Genomic DNA, 21,183 nt, shown 5'->3' on the forward strand with positions numbered 1-21,183 from the left:
ATTGGTAGATTATCATTGACAATTTTCATTGGTAGATTATATTTATTTCACATCATATGATAACTTTTTGCAGCCTTGCAGAATACAGAAAGAAAGAAAAGCTCTTAACAGAGGTAGGAAGTGCTTTCCTTCCATGACATTCAGCTGTACCGCATTTTGCAAGAAGTAACTTCCCTGAGTTCAATAAACTTGAATATTTCACTGTAAACTGTCCACAGTAGATCAGTTATTTTACTACCATTCTTTCTACCTTATTCTTCTTTGTGTTTTCTGCGGCCTTTTCTTCGTCTTTTAACGAAGTTTTCGTGACCTTAGGAACTCTCAGCACTGGCTGCAGAATTGGAAGAAATCAAACATAAAGGCGATTCTGGAGTTGTCAATGTCACTGAAAAAGTTCAGCTAACAAAAAGAGCAAGGTAAACCCCTGGCCAACTGTGGTTTGTCGTTTGAAATAAGGGGGTTCCCTTTATTCTTAAGCTACAGACGGGGAAGCCAACGAGTCTCTTAGCTGTTGTTTTGTCTGGAAATAATTCACAAAGTGATTGCGCTATATTGTCGTATCAGAATTGTCTTATCTTTAAAACAGAATACAGAAACTGATTATGAGTCTTTAAGCTTTGTCACATGTTTAGTGGTGAAGTAAAAAGCATTTGTTGAATTGGAACTTTTGAAAAAGCAGTTATGGAACATTGAACTTTTGAAAAAGCAGTTGTGGAACATGGAATTTAATGTGAATAAAAAGAAAAAATGTTTGTTTGTGGCTTTATATTTAGACAGTATTTTAAAATAGTAACCATTAGAAATAATTTTGGTAAGCATTTCAGCGATTAATGTTTGGATGCGTTTTTTTGCGTTGGTGATATCCCTTCTAATGCAGTTGAGTTCAACCATCCTGAGATATCTTTTTGTTTTGTTTGCATTGCAGGACAGAACTTTACATCAAACGTGCTCCCACAGCCCATCAAATATATCAATTGTATGTTTAATCGTTAATACCTATAAATTATATCAGTTTTAATCTAATGAATCAAATTGCATAGGATTTCCAGACAAACTAGAACTATTTGAGGAGTTCTGGGTGCAATTTTTAGCAGCAAACTGGTAGTCACCAAACAAAGCCGTGCCATAACCTTTCCTGTTACAAAGCTGACTATCAAATAACTGCTCAAGTCTGTTTGGAAATCTTTTGCTTCTTAAAATTTTATTTGAAAAATACACAAACGTCATACACACTAACAATGCTAACCTAACCTTCAAGCTAATGATGCTTTCTTCTGCTGTGATCCAACCTTTAATTTATCTGTACAATATTTGATTAAATTTATACATACGGTTTAAAACTTAATTGCTCTGTTTAGATCAATTGCTATATGGCCTAAATTTCCGCACTAACCTAATGAGATTGCTTTCTAAGATATAAAGAAACTGCATTCTTTGCAAATAATTTCTGAATCTAATTCATTAACATCTTAAAGTTACAATAACAATTGATGCCGTGTAGAGTTATTTATTTTCTTAACATGGTCAACACTGTAATGGACAGACGCCTAACTGTTTACCGTTCACCGTAACTGTACAATTTGGCATTGCTTGTCGTCAAAACACAACACGATAAACTTTAAACTATCCTTCTTTATCAACATATGTCGCATTGATGGAGAAGAGTTAATTTGACAGGGCTTCATTTCTGACAAGAAGTTTAATTTTTAAAATTACCCGCTTACTTGCGTCTGCTTAACAGCTCCAACTTTTTAAACGCACACCACACGCCGCTTACAAGCTTCTTTTGTTTTTTGTTAAATTATTTTGATTCATTTATGTTTGCTTCAAGCTTCTTTCGCCTTTTCTTTTTGTAAACATACGTTGCTTGTCATTTTACCACAGAAGGCCCTGCTGTGCTTCGTCACTTTATTTGCCACTTCTGTGTCTTTCATTCTTCGTCACTTTATTTTAGAATCCTATATTTTTGTCTTTTGAGTGCTTTCTTTTGTTCCAGCTTTTTCCCTTATCTCAGTTTTAATTGTGATTACGTTTCCAGTTGTATCGACTTCTCCCTGTTTCACTCAAACTATCATCCATAAGGGTGTCCTCATTGCTCCTTCAAACGCTAACCTTCCCCTTGCTTCCATTCCTGTCAATACTCAATAAATAATTCTATCTTTTAGCTGAAAATTATAATCATTGGATTCCAATCTTTATTTGCAGCGAGACACATTCCTCAAAACAGGGACTTGTGTCGGAGCCAGAGGTTCATGCTTTAGAAGAACAAATTGATTTACTTCAAAAAGAGGTAATGACTTTATTTGGCAATGGGCGGTAACAGGGTTCAAATTAATCTACCATGTTTATTCTTATTTTGCTCAAGAGCCAATAAAAGTTTGGATTGAGATTATGAGATGCATTGCGTGGAGACATTTTGTCCTTTGAATTACCATTTTCCTTTATTACTATTTGTTGGCATGGTTGCTTTGAAGCAAATCATGCATAATTGACTCAGAAGGAAGAATTATTCATTTTTTTTGAAGAATCTAGTCTTTGATTTCAGAAAAGGCACATGATGCGACAGAGCGAGGAGATATCTGCCAAGAACGCTGCTTTGCAAACCCAAAACGAGACACTGAGAAGCGAGCTTGATTTGCTCAACTCTGATTACGAGGTTCTGCAGAAGGATATGGAAGATGCGAAGGAGCACTACAAAGACTTAGATATGTCTGCATCTAAGATTGCACATCGTTGTGAAGTAAGATGAATTGTGATATGGTTGGTTTATTAGGCATTGGCAAGTTGCGTCTAATAAAAACGCTTATTTGTAATATTTTCGCATTCTTAAAAGGATCATTTTGTTGAATTAGTGGACTATTTTGGTGGATTACTTTCTACTTTCACTCTTTGTAAAACAATTTCATGTTTTTAAAGCTAACATTCATTTGTGTAGACATATCTTACATAGACATACTTTAGGCCAGTTTCTAAATGCAACCTTCCTTCAGTAATGACGTCATTAGGATAAAACTTACGTTTTCTTGGACACTTTTTGCAGGTTCTTGTGCAACTGAATAGTACACTCGAAGAGGAGAACCGCGCTTTGATGGACCAGGTCAATAAGCTATTGGCGCAGGTACAAGTCTTTTCATATCATATTATTACAGATAGCTGAACATACAGAATTCACCCAATTATAATTGGAAATACGCCAAATTAATTCCCTCTTTGTAAAATACCCTTACTGATAGAAAAGGCCTTTCTTTTTATAGGATAAAAAGGCCGGAATTTTTCACTCTCTTCATCTAGTGCGAATATATGTCTAGAAATTGCAATTTCTAATCTTGAAGTAGGTGTAAAGAAACAATTGATTTGATGAATCAACTGACGCAATCGATTTATTGAATAAAATAACTGCTTTGTAAATGAATATTTTGGTTCTTTTCAGAACCAGTCACTGCTTGAAAAGACACTTGAAAGTAGAGACACGTATTTGGAGGACGAGAGAGCCTTTTCGTAAGTGATTATCATTGTTGGTCACCTTTTCATTTTTGTGTGAGTTTCGAATGAACTTGTAGAGTACAAAATTAAATTGTTTATACTTTCAAGCTATTTTTTGTGTGACTAATTTCGTACTGCTAGCAATGCTTGACCTTTTCCTGTTTAAGATAATGAAAAATATCGTATCTCAGTTAACCGAAAATAAATTTTTTAGCGATCGACTGTACATGTTGGAGAGGGACAGAGAGAAACTAGTTGATAAGTTGGAAAATGCAAATCGAACTCTATATGACATGGCAAATTCATCAAAAAAGTAAGTTTAGTTTATGACAATTTTTAACATTGTGCATTCACTATTTGGCCGGTGAATATAACGATTATTATCCGATGAAATATTGCGATTATTAGTCGGTGAATATGACGATTATTATCTGATGAAATATGGCGATTATTAGCCAGTGAATATGACGATTATTATCCGATGAAATATTGCGATTATTATCCGGTGAATGCAGCGATTATTGTATGGTGAATATGACGATTATTATCTGGTGAAATATGGCGATTATTATCAGGTGGACTATGGCGATTAGTAATTTGTCTAGTGCGATATTTATGACTTCTATGTAATTCAAACCGCATCCCCTTCAACAGGAGGAATCTCTTTGTTCGTGGAGCACACAAAGTTTTGAAAAAAGCTGGTCTCAGGAAAGGGGTATGTAGATCTTTGTATTTGTCAAATATTTATATGTCTTTGTGCAATTTATCATGGATAAGGACGGATGTGTATAGAACTCGTACTTTTAGAAGTTCTAAGATAGGTAAAATCTGAGGGGCATATTTCCTGCAAGAAATCGTTGTCCCCGTCTACCCTCATCCATCCCCGCCTAGCCAAGTCTGAAAAGATCCCCAATTCACTTTTCGTATGTCTCTCACATATTTACATTTCTGAAAGGAACCCATTTTTTAAATATGTAAGTTAATTTCTTGACATCGTGTTTTTTCTTGCCCCTTAGCAAAGGAAGGATGATGTCGTGCTGAAGAAGCTACATCGATCTCCAGACGGCGTTGATTTCTTCTCGGATCACTCAGACTCAAGTTTTAGCAGTCCTTCTCACGAGTTAGAGTCAAGGAGTCAAGTCCTTGATGAAAGCAGTTTGCATTCCTCGTCTGTGACTTACAACTCCTCATTCGGACCGATACGATCAGCTTTATCACGCAGTAAAGAAGATCTCCTTGGAAGGGATGAACCATTTTCTAGAGATGGTGTCATTTTGAGAAGACCGAAAAGTTTTGCTGTTGACAGTCCATCCTCAGGTATTGTCAAGATACAGATGGCAGTGATTACACTTAAACATTGTTATAATTGAAAAATGTTTTCTTATAAATTCGAAACTTCTGTAATCCTCTGTAGATATTGAAATTGCTATATAGCCGATATTTTCTAAATCTTTTAGGCAGCGATAATGGCGAACGCCATATGCGACCAAGATCAGAGTACATTGCACCTTTTGCCGAGTACCACGTCTCCGTACACAGAAATCTGCACAGGCCACAAAGCATGGAAGCGATCTCTAACCTACAAAGATTGGATGGCCTACAGAGATCAGATGGCCCTCCAAGATCGGATGGCCTTTCAAGATCGGACGTTTCAAGAACCTCTTCTGTTGGGACCCATGATGGCGAGAATCCAAGCATTTCCATCAGTACTCGAAAAAGCAGTGTTAACAGCAATAGATCGACAGGTATTGTCTCTTTTCTGTGCACGTGGAAAGCAAACGTACAATTGTGTCGTGTAATACTGAGAGACCCATGGCAGCCTCACATTAAAGGGTCCCTCAATATTTCAGTTTTTCCATAACTACAGAGCCTCAACACATAACATGTAGCGTTTCAGTTTTTATCAAGGCAACTTCTAGCGCACCCCGGCTTGTAATACCCTTGAATATTTCTAATTATCAAAACTCGTTGAAAATATTTGGCTCATCCAAGTCCCTGTATGTAATACGGTTTAACTAGTTGTCTTCAAAAAGCACTTTTATTTTGCGTCTTCTACAGTTGTCCGTTTCTATCCCTTCGTTAACGGTTCTTTTCCCTGTTGCATGCCTCAATTCTGTCCTATTGGTAGCCTTCCTTTGGCCAATATACGTAATTGTTGCCCTTCATTTACCTGTGGTTCTTATAGCAAGCCATTTATTCTTCTCACAGGAAGCAATCCCTCCACAACAAGTGGCCAAAACGAGGTTGCATTTGGAGTGATAGGCAATCGAGGTGACCGAGTACGCAACAGTCCAGTGCAAAGAGTGCGAGTAATGCGCAAAGTTGTGGCTGGCGGTAGCCCTAACTCGAATGTGAGAAGTAACACCGAAAAAGAGGTCGACGATACAGATATTGTCTTGGTAAGTTGCTATTCGGTTAAAGATGCGAAGCTTTTTTTCTCATTCCAACCAAATCAGACAAAAGACTTTTAAATCTAGTATCGCCATAGGTTTTATATTTTGATTTATCCTTGTCTTTATCTAAAGCTGCTATATCTGCCACTAAAGATGACATCCTACTTTCATCTGTTTTCATCTTTGGTTGTTATTTTGGTTCATCAGCATTACAGGAATAGCTCTTTCTCCCGCGATTTTTAACATTGCTCCAGAAAAGGGTAATTTTAAGTCATTTCGATGTTTGAGCAGCTAGAAGTCCCACGAATCGTCTATCAGTTTGATGATACTGTCCATTTGTCCAAATTTTCTAGTATTCGGAAGCATCACAAGTGCAGCCAAGAAAAATTTCATTTCAAACTGAGTTGGCAAAAGAAGTACATGGGACTCATAGTACGCCTATTGCAGAAGCCGATGAACGAAGAGTAGACGCCAATGGCTTGCGTAACTCGCCTCTGGTGACACGATCTAGTATCTTTTATCAGCCGACGGACCCTAGTCGACCCGACGACCTACCTGAAGCCGATCAAAGAACCCCGAGAAAGAATTCAGAACATCTGTTTCAGGAAGAGGCTGCTGTTGCGAGTAGTCCGGTAGGAGGTCAGGCACCGAGTTACGAGGAAGCAACACGTAGGCAGAGGGTCATCAGAAGCCAGGAGGTGGTTCTGACACCAAAAAGAGACAGCCCCGCACCAAACAGGGTCAAAGAAGAGACGCCATCGAAAAACGACAAAGTAAGAGGTAAGGATGAAACAGAGAAGAAAAAGTCAGCCGTTTGGTACGAATATGGTCGAGTATAATAGTGAACGAGTTGATTAGTAAGATTTTTATTGTTTTACCGTTGCTTTCGTTTTTATAGGTTAAGTGTCTGACCATAGGATCCACCTATTCACCTATTCTTTAAGCTTCCTTGAAAACATCCCGTTTAAAAGGCTGTTTGTCTCTATAACGACTTTATCTTTAGAGCGCTGCAACCATTTTCGATTGGAGATAGCGCTATGAGGCTCCTACAAACATATCCCGCTTTATTTTGCATTCGTGTATTCTACATAAAATGATTAGCTTTCCCATGATATCTAGATTGCAAAAAACAACAGCCAGTTTATGTATAAGTTAAGATTAAAGATGCTGTTGCCAAGGACTTCATGTCTCTGCGTTTTGGTATTAAGTGTATTTGATGTATGTTTTTATCTATATGTTGAGGTCGTAAGTTAAAGGTAATATTTAACTTTTTAAAATGATGCTTTGTTCACACTAAAAAGATTTAAGTTATTTGTTTTAATTTGTTTCGTAGGTATTTCTCTATTTAGCTGTAGTCACGAGATTCGCTGAACTGTATAGGATTGATAACTGTAAGAAACTTTCTGTCGGCCATTCTCGCGAGAAAGTAAGCTGGGACTCCCTCTGTACTGATCTACCGAAGGAGCGCCTTGGCAAATATGTCCAAGGGGGATTGGTATATCTGCGAGGCAATACTAAACGTTCTACGCATTACCCGTTAGAGAATGGAAGCGAGAACTTTTTAGTTGAGTAAAATACTAGAATTTTCGTTGACATTTTGTTAAAACGTTTTTATGTCACATATCAGGTTTTACAAGAAGAGTAAAGTATCATGTTGTAGATATCAAATCGAGATAGATCATCAAATTTACTAAAAAGCTTTGTAATTAAGTATTTAATAGTTTCGTAACAAGTAGCCTGCATAATATGATCTAATCTTTTTCGAAAAATTGTTTTCTTTCTTTCGTCTTTTAAAGGCAGCAAACATCAATCAATTATTTCGTGGCAGTATTTTTAACCCCAGCATTAGTTTAACCCCAGCACAGTCACACACTACCTGGCGCCACCCGGCAGTGAATCGTGCCAGCTCAAACCTAGGGAAGTCAATCCTACCAATGAGTGAAGAAGAAAATATAGAAGCTCCTTTGTACACTAGTTTCCTTTTTGGATACGTAAAGCTCTAGTCAAATTGATGAAAATTAACACCTCGGAATCAGAAAACAAGTTTTAATGTCGATTTGGGCTTGAGTTTTAAAAAATACCGTTACATTTAAATCTCAACTGCTGCTCAAATAGTAGCAAGGCAACTAAAGTGCTTAAATGTTAGTAACAAATGACAAATATGTTAAGGACCAGATCAAGTACGATAACTTACAGATTAATAGTTGTTATTCTGCGTGGAAAATGTTTTGACGTAAGTAAAAAGAAATTGAATCGCTGACTTTGAAGACTTGATACAAAGAAAATGTTTTTAAAACAAGACCAGAATTGTCCCAGGAGAACACGACCGACGTCCAGAGATGGATTTACCGGGGGCTGTAGGGGTGCAACACCTTATTTTTGTTTCCTTCAGTAAATTTTGCTTCGGATAGGTAAAAAATCTTTTGATAATCAGTAGTAACAAAATGATGCAAAAGTTACTTTACTTAATTTATCTACATATTCTCTTTATCTTAGAAGTTGAATACCGAATTTTAAAAATGGGCCTTTTCAACATTTTCCAGTCACCTGAAGGTTATGGAACCAAAATTGAATGATTTATCATAGAGATAAAATTAATCTAATTGAATAATAAATTGAATGAAACACCTCCCCCCCCTGCTGACGTCACAAGCAACTCCCAATTGGGTGTATGGTCGCCGTTGCCCCAGAACAAGAAAATATCCCAGTTTTCCTTCGCAATAGGACAGTTCGGGAAATTGGATTTTAACTAGTACGACTTCAAAATCTTACAGTCACACACGCCTTTTCCTCTTGAAAGGAGGATGCTTCGCTAAGGTGCTTCGCGGAGTGCTTAAAGGCTGATTTCCACTAGGCGAATTCTTTCGCACGAATCGAGTTTTTGCCAATGTGAGCATGCGTGGTGTCATGTTCTCAGATTTCGCAGCGAAAAAATTCGATTCGCAGAAAGTAGATCACGGTCCTACTCTATCGCTACGAAAATTTATTCGATTCGCGTGGAAATCGGTTCGCCTAGTGGAAACCGGCCTTAAATATCTGCGTGCGCATGCATAATGTGGCAACCACTGACAGACTGACAGATGTTTTGGTTGTGTATCTAGGCCGCCATTCGTCATCTCGATTTACGATAACAGCTTAAACCAGAGAAAATATTACTGTTACCCGGTATGTTTTATTTTACTGTAGAACTTTGTTTAAGAGGCATCTCATTCTTTTCATCAGTTGCCTCATCCAATCTCAGGACCCTTTAAGCATAGTGACATCATCATCAATGTTTCTTTTTGGTAGCTTTTTTGTAGCTGTCGTTAGCTAATTAGTCCCTGCACCTTCGTACTTTAAGTTGTTGTAAATTGCAAACCAAGCGTGTGGAAACAAAGATGGATGACTGTTTTTCGAGGAGAGAAGCGATCATTTCGTTAAATGTGCAGTTTGATATAGTCAAAAATTTCGAAAACACAGCAAAATTGTCGGACTCGGTCAGAAATTGCCAAATGCTTGTCTGAAAAAGCTTTGGTATCAGAAGTATTGACATATTTTTAGCCAATGTCGATGCACTGTCCGTTGCTCCAGTGTCAGCGGAAAGAAATTCATATTGGGGGGGGGGGGGGGGGGGGGGGAGTTGCCCATTGTATTCCTTTTTATTAGACAATATAGGCCGACTGTAGTTTGACAGTTACTGGGGGGGTTTCCAGCTTTGAAAGCAACAATCATTCCTCCAAGCCAAACGGCCTAATGAAATGATTGATTTCAAATTCACCCCTGGAGAACTTAACCAAAGCAGTTGTTTCTTTTGTTTCCATTTTCTTTGTTTTCCTCAGAACCACATATATGTATTATTTTTCTTTATATATCAAGCGGTGCCTCTCATGAACTTTTTTGCAAAACTATAGAGCTTTTTTCAAAATCTTGATACAAGGTGAATGCCAACATTTGTAGGTCATGATCATGGCTAACTCAGTGCTACAAAATTTTGTATTACATTTCTATTAATAGTGATCCATATTTGAAATCCATACCCTGGAAATGAGACAATCGATTCAGATTTCGTCTGACACTCTTCGCAGTATGGAACGTCAGAACATAGATGGAAAACTCTATACTAGAAAATGTATATGCCCAGTTGTGGAACAAAATAGGCCAATCAGGAACCGCAGGCACATGACTGTTGAAGTTGCCCAATCAGTGCCACATGCCTGTTGAGACTTGTTACCAATGGAGCCCTAAGGTGAAAACAAACTACTTCTGTCTACACAATAAAGGTTTTGTCATGTTTATGTAGATGGATTCCAAAACTGCTTGATAGAACAAAAATGTGGCTCTATCAAAAATCTGAAACATGTCGCCATTATAGTTCTCACCAGGGCTGGAAAATGTCTGGCAGCAGCGCTGCAGGAGACTGTTGCTGTTTGCCAGGAAATTTTTAGCGTGAAATCTCCATTGCTTGATTTTAAAATTAACATTAAATTTGTGTTACTCTCTTTCTACGGAACGCTGTTTTCTTGTGATATACATAGATACTGTATAATTTTTGTTCTGCACTACTAACAAAACAATGAAGATTAGCTTTCAAAACACAATCTTCTGGTATTATCAGCGTCTACAATCTTCAAATTTCCGACAATTCGGGTATGATTTTCAGCTACTAATTTAATTAAAATGGGATTTGACCAGACATGAGTTTTTTATAGGCAGAAATGCTAAAAAATACGGCAACGGCGGATAAAATCAAAATTTTCTTTTTACGGCAATGATTCAACTAACGTCTGAAAACAACAAGTTTGGCAAATAATGGCATGGCTTCAACAGGCATGACAAAACTGGTGACAGAGCTTCTAGCTGTACATCAAAAGTTTCGACAAGACTTAACCTAACTTTAGAAACAACCCTTTATATACTCTTAGCAGAACTTGAAATAATAATTACGTCATACAAAAAAACATTTATAGATGCTGACCAATCACAGCACAAGGTTGCAGTTGTCACTGGACATTTTCTGTAAGGGAACCCTGTGTTGTAACACATTAATACTTCAATAGTATCTAGTTAGAAATTAAATCAAAGTTATTATTTTCAGATCTACTAACTTTAACCTTGAAAACAAACTATGAGTATTGTGCTCAATCACGTTCTCCTGGTTCATCTGATACAAAAAATGATTGCTGTGCAAAAAGCTATGATCAAATTAATTGAAAAAGCAAATGAAAAAGCAATTTAAAATATGGCTTTGAAATTTTTTTTTGAATAAACTGAAGCTTTTTGTCTGACACACTACAGAGTTTAAAACGTCAGAACATAGGCCGAAAACTCTACGGTAGGAATTATATAGTATTCCTGTTATGGATCGAGATAGGCCAATCAGAAACGTGAGCACATGTTTTGTACCACAAAAAAAATTTAACCTAAAATATCACTTTCAGTGCCTGGAAACTTTGTCGAAGCTTTGCAGGAAATCTTAAATTTGATATTTTGCTGCCAGGAAGAAAAATCTTTTTTCAACCCCTAGTTCTCACGCCATCTGGATTTTCCAGAAAATTCCGCTCAATAGTGGAATTGCATGTTTTAGTTCTTGTTTTTTATCTCCAAGACTGATTATGCTGTTCTCTTTGAGGGAGAGTTTTGTTTCTAATGCTGGAGGGGACCTGCTGTTTTATTCTATTCCTCAATTGACAATTCTCATCAATTTCTTTGACTTTTCTACCAAGAATATGCCTGTTTTCATAAGATTGAAAAGTTCTTAGCTCTGCAAATGTACCCTTCACTTCACTATCCTTTTCCAAATATATTGAAGTTCCTGACTATCATATCAAAAACTGCTGGTCAGACAAAAAGTTAATTGCAAAAAATGCAATGGGGGCGAAATTGCTGTTACAAAAATAAACCAATTACCCCTCAAACGTTTTTCAGGGTTCTGTGAATACGAAATAGGCAAATGAATAGAAATATCAGTTTTTTCCTTCATCTTCTGTTTAGGAGAGTAATTCACAGCTCGTCTCAGGTTATTAGAGGAGTGTGGAGGCAAGCGCAAAGGGGTATTTATATTTTGAAGTTTGGTAAAGAATGATTGATTATTTGGTTGAAGCAAAGGTGAACAGCGTGATTTGTAAAAAGTTTATTACTTTCAATGCATACTGTTGTGTGGAGAAATTAATTGATTTTGGAGAGATTTTGTAATCGAATTTGTGTGATGTTTTTGGTTGAGAGTGGGTAAGTAACTGATTTGTCAGTATATAAAGAAGTTTTCAAATCTACCCATAAATATGGTGTAGGATGGTGCACATAGTGTGCCAATTGAACATCCTTTGATTTGTAGAAAATTTTTGTTATTGATTAAGAAGTTATTTCTTGTGAGGATAAGGGTTAAGAATTTGATAATTATTTCAGGATCTGTTTGTAGGTTATGTTTGTTTATATGCTCTTGTAAAGTTTGTCATATGCGGAAATTTAGCTAGATTGACAATTAACATAACCGATTGCTGGTCTTCCTGGGTTTTATTTGTTTTAATTTTTTGGGAATAAATATAATCTTGGTGTCTTGGGTTTTTTTATCACAAATCAATCTCTTACCTTTTCTGCTCTTGTGATTTTAATGTTTCTGTCCATTTTTCTAAAAATCTGTTAGTGCTTACGTTCTTTTTTGATAAGGTTGTCTCTGGGTAATGGTTTAGTACTTGAATTATTAATAGCATTACTAACAGCTAATATAAATGTGTCTGTGTCATGTGCATTTTTTGAAGTCCAGTTGCTTTTCTTCTTGAAACATTCTTGGTAATTTCTTCTTTATCTTCTTCTTTGTTCGTATCTTGTTTGGTAGAATGAGCTTTAAATTAGATTTTTTAAAGAATTTGTTCAGATCTGTTTTCATGTTATTTGAGTTGTAATTGTTTGGTCTAGGGCAGAAGTTCAGGTTTTTGTTGAGTAGCTTGAATTCATCTTTTGAAAATGTTGGTCTTGATAGGTTTACTCGTTCTTTTATGGGTTGTTTATTGTCGTAATGTTTGAACCAATGAGTTTTCAAGTTTTGTTATTGCTTGTGTAGCTTGATGTAGTGTGTTGACAGTTTGTTCTATGCCCCCATAAGGTATGGGGGCCATTGACATGTTTTTGGATTGCTTATTCCTTTTGTAATGATTTTTCCTTCACTCCAATGGTTCAAGAATTCTTCGTTGTGATTTCCAAGTGTTGGCTCAACCTGTACTTTCTGTCCATGGGGAATAATTTTTTCATCTATGAATTTTGTTAAGAAACCTTTATGTGGCTGATACATTGTTCTTTTGTCTTCAAGGCAGTTCAGCTTAATTGCGATTTTCTCAGTGTTTAAGTTTGTCTTGGTTCTTCCTGTAATGGGTTCTATAATCTCCTGAAGAATTAGAGGCAAAACCATGCAATTCTCCATCTATTTCAGTTTCTAGCTGTTCTCACATTCTTATATATTTACTTACTATTTACTTAGATGAAATATATGTCTTTTATATGTATATAGGCTCAATGAAAAACAACCTTTAATTGTAAGCTACTTCAGAGTAACTATAACATACATTTACAGTTAGACTTTTACATAAGACTTTTACAGTTAGAGGTTATTGAAAATATTGCAAACGCCTTAATTCTTATTCTTTTGCTTTGTGTTTGAAAATGCTTGAGCACAGGGGAGCTTATAAGGTAGCAGTCCCGTATGAAAAAGCCTATTGCGTTAGCCATTAAATTTACTTGGATTAGAAGATTAGAAAGGAAAAAATAAGAAAATAAGAATAGGCTCTACTTGGTTTTAAAAGTTCCCTAATTTGTTGATATAAATTGGAATTTTTTGACTGTTTGTTAATTTGTATGTGGCAGTGATTGATAACAAAACAAATTGATCTTGATTTCCAATTTTCGACCAATCCAGAGAAACTCCATTATACTGATATCAAAAATATGCAAACAGGATCTCCCCAGAGAGTCAATTTTTTGAATAACTACCACTGTTCTTAGTGTTTGTCTTGCACTGAAAAGTGTACACTTTCATTTTCCAGATGTTTGTTGCTATATGGAAAAAGTTCAGGACTCTGAAGGAAAGATTCTTCCTATAGCTGCAACCATGAAAGAATCTGGTTTTCAAAGAGTGGTTGTTACTGAAATTCAACATGATGCATGTCTTCTGTCAACAAACACCTCTTCCAGTAACACAATTTCTGAGGCTGATGATCAAAAGGTATGCATAGCTGATTGTAGTATCAAGCAAGAAGATGTGCTGCAAGGAAAGGAACAAATGCATATTGAAAGTCAACCAAGTCAAGAGAATGTGATAATCATTTCAAATAATGAGGTATTTTCTTTTAAACACTTAAATCATTCAATACTTAATGATTTGAGCATTAAATTGAAACATTAGTTCTAGTTTGCTCTTTCTCTTCTGCTTCTCTTATACTTTTTAAAGATGCTTTTTTTTAAAGAAGCTGTTGAAATTCCATTAGCATGTGAAATTCTACACCCAGAAATATTCAATATATCCATAAACACACTCAGTTGCATTTCCTCTGGGCAATCTTTTCCTGCATATGAAGTAGATGATGGACAGAATTTCAAAACAGCGCTGAAATGCAACAAGTTTTCTTTAATCTAAATTTAATGCACCCCAATTACCACAAATGATTGAAGTCTATGAGAGTAAGAATTTTTAGCAGGACCACTGTGCTGTGTAGAAAAAGAACCTAAAATCTGAAGTTCTCAATTCATCATGAACCAATTTTTATTTGCTTAACTATTCAGCAAAAACAACTTAGGTATAGATCCAGCACAAAGACAAAGTTATCAGTATTTGTCACTTTGATGGGTGCCAAGTAAGGGCAAACAGCTAAACATATATTTGTTGAAAGACCAGAACGTCAAATAGCTGTAACAACAGTGGATGATGCAGAAATTTCATTCTACTAACAGTAGTTATTGATTGTTTTAAAACTCCCTGCTAGTCTAGTCCCTGATATATTTGAAAGATAAATTTCTAATGCCTGCTTTTTATTGAAGTTGTTTTCAGCCCTTAGAGCATTCGCAAAGAGATGTAAGTGGTTTCCAGGATAGCCAGCCTGAATCACTCATGCCAGCCATCGCTGGAACCTCCATGCACAGTTCTGCCAATGATATCATAGACGGAGAGAAAGTTGTAGGACAGAATGAAGAGGAAAGGGGGCATCAACTTCTTGATGATGCATCTTCAAACCAGTTACCTGTTGAGGAAAAGGAGATGTTCGATACAATGACAACTTTGTCTGCAACATCGGAAGCAACACAACAGCAAGCTACTTACCTCAGTTCACAGTCAATAAACCAAATTCAAACCTTATCCGGCCATGGTATGTTAAATGGAAGCGATATGACATTTGATTCAACGCCACAGGGAACACATTACATCATCACTGGTCCCCAGATGCAAAATATAAATACTATTCAAGCAATCACCCAGCAGAGTAATGGCCAGGTTGTCTTACTCCAAGTACCTACATCACAAATTGGAAATCAGGTTTGCTTCAATCATATCTATTTGTAGTGCCACGTTTTACTAGTTTTTCCACGTTCATTTGTTTTGAGTTGTGATTTTTGTACATATTTGTCTCACCCAAATTTTTTGATTTTGTCAGTGAATGTGAAAAAGGTATAATTAATCAACATATTGAATTTTTTAAATTTATGCCGCTGTATTCATTTTTGGGCACCTTATGTTAGGTTGTGGTATCCCAAGTCTCTAGTGGTAATATACAGTCATCACTTGGTGCAGGAGCAACTGTGCCCATTCTGTCAAGTGCTCTAGAAGCTCCAGAAGTAAATCAGACAAAGAGACTACGAACAAAGGGGAGCAACAGAGGTAAAGTGAAACAGCTGAAGCAAGAAAATTCATCAACAAGCCTAAGGCCATTAGCACCGCGTATGTTGGCGGTCCCAATCTCATCACCGTTGGTAATAGCAGCATCTACAGGAGCACCACAGGTTAATGTCATTCGCACAAAATACTAGTCTATTAAGAGAGATCGTATAAATGTAATCAAAGTTTTCCACAAGGTTTGCTTCTCTATGCGCAACAAAAATTGTTCTTGTGAAAACAGAAGTTTCTTACAAGGATAATGATTGCTTCGCTAGACTGTTTACTTTTGCCATTCAGGTTGATTTGAATGAGAAAAGAATTTTCCTCCATTGAAGGCAGCTTTATAGTAGGAAAGAAAAGAAACTTTTGAAAAAGGAATAATTTGTTTTAGGAAACTGAGCTGTGAGCTAGGCCGTCCATTTCTTTGACAGTTTCTCGATTTCAAAAGTTTGGAAATTTGCAGGAAAGTCAGGAGACTTTTGTTCATATTACCGCGACAATGTATAATCACGACCGATTATTGACTTTAAATGGGAAGATTGTTTAAAGAAATGTTCAATATTATTATTTGCAAATGAAACTAGAATGCGAGAATGCTCTGAGAAATATCCAGTGAAACTTTCATAGCTTAATTTAAAATCTCTTGTTTGCTGCCGGGATGCAATGCAACGTTGTTGATTTGCCTTTTCCTCGAATGGGTGACGTATGAACGGGGAATGAACGGCGAATAAACGAGGAATGAACGACGAATGAACGACGAATTAACGAGGAATGAACGACGAATGAACGAGGAGTGAACGGAAATGAACGACGAATGAACGACGAATGAAAGAATTATTTTTAATTGCATTTTTATATGTAAGGTTGTGCAGGGTAGCTCCAAACAATGTTAACGGCTCGGTGAAGATTTTTATTAAAAAATACTACCTTAATTTTTATATTCTTTTGTCCGTAATTGAATTATTGACCTTAAAGGTTTTTTATTGAATTATTCAAAACTTGAGCAAAAGTGAAGAGGCTTTTTTCAGATGTACATTTATACGTTGGACTAAACATCTGAAAGATTTAGAAAGCTAAAAATGAAGCTCATAGGTCGTTGTAAGAGGATGTTTGAAGCCAGGCAGTTTCGATTTTTTTAAGTTCCTCTTCACCTTTACCGGCTGAAAATTTTCATCTATGCAAATAGATTTTGAGAGGCAGATCTATGCAAACAGATTTTGGGAAACTTTTATGTTGCATAGATCTGCCTCTTGCACCTAAGCTCCATTACTTTTTAACAAAATAAATTGGTTTTGACGTTAGACTGTTTTTTGTTTAGCTTTACACCACTGTTACCCCAATGGAACAACTTCAACACATTACGGCTATGCCTCCAGCTCAAATCGGTCGCACGGGGGGACAACATTTTGAAGTATTGGGTAGATGCATCGTATGTTTCAGATTTTGTCGTACAACTACTTACTGCCGCGCGGAAAAAAATCATACCGACGTCCGCGCTGCAGCTTGCGCTGAGTGTGAAACCAAAGGATTCAGCACGGTCGTCTGTCGAAGAAAGAAACAGCACAAGGGACCAAATGCGTACCCACCAAATATTGTAATCAATACAGCATCACCTTTGTCAAGAGCTGCAGATCTGAAAGACATGTGCGTTAAGAATCTCCTTCCACCTTGTTTCAGTGACTTGCATAGCCTTACTGTTCATCATGCGGACTGTATATTTGCGCAGCCACGTATTGTAAAGAACGATCCAGAAGATCAGCTGTTGAACATGGACAATTCATTTACTGGAGAAACTTTGCCGTATCGAAAACCAACGGATTACGCCCGCGGCTATTTGTATCCGTACTCGAAGGAATCTTGGGAACAATGGTTGGCAAAATTTTGCTCACAAACCGGGACGAGCTACAGGATTCGAACAGGAAAGCGTGTTAACAAGAAATCTGATCATGGACTGGCTAATCATAATGGGAAAATCGTGGTGTACAGGGCTCTAGAGTCACAACTACATAACTGTGCGCTTGGCGGGAAACCTCGCAAAAAAGCCATACGAGAGGGATCCAAACGGAGAAAAGCGCGTGGTTCCAAGCTAATTGGCTGCCCAGCAGTCATACACACACGGGTGATAGTAACTGAAGAAGGCTGGAAAGCACTTGAGGTCACAGTACCAAAATTAGCTGCACATCTGCCAGTGCATGACCCCCGTATTTCAAGTAATGATATCAACAACGAAATGAACAACATGATTATACCCGAATCTTTGTACGATTCTGAACAGGGTGTCACAAGCCAGAGCCAGAGTGAATACGCAATTATAGAGGATGTTGGATTCCATAACGAGGCACAAACTGAACTTATTAGTGAGCAGATACAGTTAATTGACTCGCTCGACTCTAGTGACTTTAAAAAGCAAACTAAAGGCCTCTTGGAGGTTTGCGGGGGACTCTTGGATGACGTATCGAACCTAGAGACTTTGAAGACCGTTCACATGCACGCGCAAGCGATTTACAACGAACTGATCTCTTCTAACAACCAGAAGCGAAATAGGAAAAGAAATGCAAGCGAGGCTGGACTTGTGCACGACGACGAGGTTTTGGAAGAAGGCGAATCCAGGCCGCCACCGGTCGTGCTTTTGCAAACAGAACAAGTTTAAAGGAGAATCGGTTGAAACTAGGATTTGTCAAACAGAACAAGTTTAAGGGAGGATCTATTGAAGCTGGGATTTATCAAACAGAGCAAGTTTAACAGTTGAAAAGAGGAACCTCATTTACCGTCCCATATATAACGGTGTACATTAAAGGGAGACAAAATAAACATTAATTGAATGGAATCTTTTAAATCAACATCCTGCATTAAATTCTTAAGTAGTTAGGATTGATCTTTGTCATTAAGCTGTGCGTACGAAGTTAAGTTTTCTGTTGAACTCTAGATTTTAACAGGTGAAAATGCTGTGCATTTTAGAGAAGAAAGCCTATTTTAGTAATTTATTTAGGTTCTCGTTCCATGTAAAAAAGAAATTTGTGCAGATGAAAAAGGTGCCCATTTTTAACTCGTCTATCTTAGCTTGGGTTGCTGATGCGACTGTTAAAGCTAAGAAATCTTGACCATTAGCTTAGATTTAGATTGGTATTTAGAGGGGTTTTATTTGTGCCGTATTACAAAGGTACAGGGTAAATTAAGACGTTTGTAAGACAGAGGAAAGGCATCGATATGTGTTGGGCCCACAATTCTTTATGTTATTTAATGAACGTGAGACATCTGCTTCAAAAATATGTCAACGTAATGCGCATCTATGCGACCCGTACCCTGGGTCAGAGGGAGGGTGGGGGTTGTTTCGTGGCTAAATACTGGGTATTGTTCTGCCGCTAGCATATGCAAAGTGATAGACAAATTGGCTAAACAAATTTCAACCAGAAGGCTATCCTTTGCAAGCATAAGCGTACGGGCCAGGAGGGCTGGGGGGGCGGCTGCCCCCCAGTTTTCGAAAAACCATGTCAGTCGGGCAAATTTTCAAAAATTATCCGCAAATAGTCGGGCAGAAATGACACTGGAAAGTGATGGGACTTACTTTAGGTAATGTGGTTGAACATTCGTGGTATCTTCAAATAACCTTAAGACTGAAAGCTACGTGTCAATATAGTTGCATTATCAAATAGACCAAGAGTGCCTTAAAAATGATAAGATGGTTTTTGAAAATTACAAGAAGCAAAGCGCTTCTGAATCTTATGGTAATAATGCAGCAATGCTTGTCCAAAAGATGTTTCAAGAAGGTTTGCATCAAGTACTGCCATTCCTGTATGAAACAACATTATTGCTAGCAACGATTCCAGCAACATCTTGCTCAGCTGAAAGATCATTCAGTGGCCTTCGACGGCTGAAAACATATCTCAGATCAACCATGGGCCAAGAACGGCTGTGCAATCTGGCACTACTTAGCATCGAGAGAAAATTTTCAAACGAAGTTTTTAAAAGAGACATGAATGCGATGATTGATACATTTGGACATAGAAAGGGTCGGGACTCACATTTCTTTTGACTGTAGTCGAATTCAAGAGTTAAAAATAGTATTTTTTTTAGTGATATTAAGTAAAATGTTGGAAAATACTATACATTGCTGCCCTTATCTATGAGAAACTTAGATCAAACTTTTAGATCTGAACAGTAGACATTATAGAAGAATCGATAAGGATAGCATGTCACCCCAAACATGTCTCTGATTGGTTTGCTCAACTCTCAACTGACTATTTTTACTTAAGATATTTCGGTGAAAAAGAACTCGTAATGTAAATATTCCTATGTCAAGTTCCTTATCACCAACAGGCTCATAAATATATGCATGCCTCTGTACTCGGGCAAAAATCATACCGCCCCCCCCCCCCCCTGTAAAAATTACGCCGTACGCTTATGTTTGCGAGAACAATTTCCACAAAAATGATTCCCTTGGCTGGACGTATTCTGAAAAACGATTCCCTTGGCTATATACAATTCTGAGCCAATCTAGTTAGCAGATATCTCGAAATTTTGGGTTGAACTCGAAACCGTCGAAGGTCAATGTTTTTCATCTACTAGTTAATTGTCGACAAAATGGGTTGTCATGATGAAATTCCTACTTTCTAAGCCCGTTCCCTAGATCAATAATTTCAAATATGACACCCTCGGTTTTGCTGGGAAAGAAAGTACACCTGGATAAGATCAAAGTACTTGTTTTAGATGTTTAGCAAAGTTTAGGGGACATTGCCAACAGAAAGGTGTTTGCAGGCATGAAACATTATCTGGGTTTAGACACAGAATAGGAAATAGGCAGAAGGGTAACTCTTGTCGGTCCCTTTGTTGTTTTTGAAGCCTGAGTCAACGATAGAATTCCTTAACTCCCATTTAACCTCGATTTCATTAGACGAACTTAGCCATGACAAATTATCATTCATCAATCAGATATAAACGAATTATGATACATTATTGAATTTGTTCACTATCATGGGACATTTCGTCTCAAATAAAGTTGTCTACTTTCATTAATTTTTAAAATTTCCCCGACAGATACATGCTAAGCCTCGTATAAGTTAACGCATGCGCTAGTTTCTCAGGCTTCACCTGATAGGCAGGAGTTCCCCTTCTGCCTAATTCCTATTCTGTGGTTTAGACATATACGTAGAATATACAAAAACAGGTTTGCATCCCAAACATTTTTATGCAATGCTACCCTAAATCCGCTCATCTGGGAGACAGACAATAACAACTATCAAGAATTCTGTTAAGAAAACAAGAATTGTCTTCAAGAAAACTTTCCTAAATCTTTAAAAAAGGCAAAAGTATTACCTGTTTATAAGAGAAAAGATCCCTTTAGCAAGGAAAATAGACCTATAAATCTACCAACAGCATCAACTTTCGCCCATTCTTGAAAAGAAATTCTCAAATTTTAAATGGGCCTAGAAAAAAATCTTTTTCCAGCATACTCTGTTTAGACTCACAGTGGAC

General features: G+C 37.1%; 2 protein-coding genes across 5 annotated transcripts in view; both read left to right on the forward strand.

Annotated features, from left to right (window-relative positions):
- Positions 1–7,633, forward strand: part of LOC135693489 (uncharacterized) — a 39,952-nt gene extending 32,319 nt beyond the window's left edge. For 2 of the 3 annotated variants that reach the window (XM_065211999.2, XM_065212007.2), the window contains 13 exons: positions 74–113; positions 316–416; positions 926–976; positions 2,206–2,290; positions 2,546–2,740; positions 3,041–3,118; positions 3,431–3,498; positions 3,698–3,796; positions 4,138–4,198; positions 4,500–4,800; positions 4,941–5,228; positions 5,692–5,882; positions 6,230–7,633. In XM_065211999.2, the coding sequence (XP_065068071.2) occupies positions 74–113; positions 316–416; positions 926–976; positions 2,206–2,290; positions 2,546–2,740; positions 3,041–3,118; positions 3,431–3,498; positions 3,698–3,796; positions 4,138–4,198; positions 4,500–4,800; positions 4,941–5,228; positions 5,692–5,882; positions 6,230–6,715 (2,044 nt within the window). In that variant the 3' untranslated portion in view covers positions 6,716–7,633. The remainder of the gene's footprint in view (positions 1–73; positions 114–315; positions 417–925; positions 977–2,205; positions 2,291–2,545; positions 2,741–3,040; positions 3,119–3,430; positions 3,499–3,697; positions 3,797–4,137; positions 4,199–4,499; positions 4,801–4,940; positions 5,229–5,691; positions 5,883–6,229) is intronic. The other variant, XM_065212014.2, reaches the window with a different exon arrangement.
- Positions 7,634–8,888: 1,255 nt separating this feature from the next.
- Positions 8,889–19,386, forward strand: LOC135693519 (uncharacterized). 2 transcript variants are annotated; one of them, XM_089110426.1, is made up of 6 exons: positions 8,944–9,041; positions 11,847–11,905; positions 13,889–14,181; positions 14,890–15,372; positions 15,576–15,836; positions 17,030–19,386. In XM_089110426.1, the coding sequence occupies exons 3-6, from the start codon at positions 13,903–13,905 to the stop codon at positions 18,359–18,361; spliced, it is 2,355 nt and encodes a 784-aa protein (XP_088966552.1). In that variant the 5' UTR covers positions 8,944–9,041; positions 11,847–11,905; positions 13,889–13,902; the 3' UTR covers positions 18,362–19,386. The 2 variants fall into 2 exon arrangements, with proteins under 2 accessions (XP_065068111.2, XP_088966552.1); XM_065212039.2 differs by lacking the exon at positions 11,847–11,905 and having other exon boundaries at positions 8,889–9,041.
- The last annotated feature ends 1,797 nt before the right edge of the window (positions 19,387–21,183 follow it).

Source organism: Rhopilema esculentum, chromosome 10 (assembly GCF_057945365.1).
Source record: "Rhopilema esculentum isolate cy_ngs chromosome 10, ASM5794536v1, whole genome shotgun sequence".
NCBI lineage: Eukaryota > Metazoa > Cnidaria > Scyphozoa > Rhizostomeae > Rhizostomatidae > Rhopilema > Rhopilema esculentum.

Coding starts and splice junctions, on each gene's coding strand:
- LOC135693519 (XM_065212039.2), top strand. CDS start 13,903: ATGGAAAAAGTTCAGGACTCTGAAGGAAAGATTCTTCCTATAGCTGCA. Junction 15,373..15,575: donor CATCACAAATTGGAAATCAG/GTTTGCTTCAAT, acceptor ACCTTATGTTAG/GTTGTGGTATCCCAAGTCTC. Junction 15,837..17,029: donor CATCTACAGGAGCACCACAG/GTTAATGTCATT, acceptor TTTTTTGTTTAG/CTTTACACCACTGTTACCCC.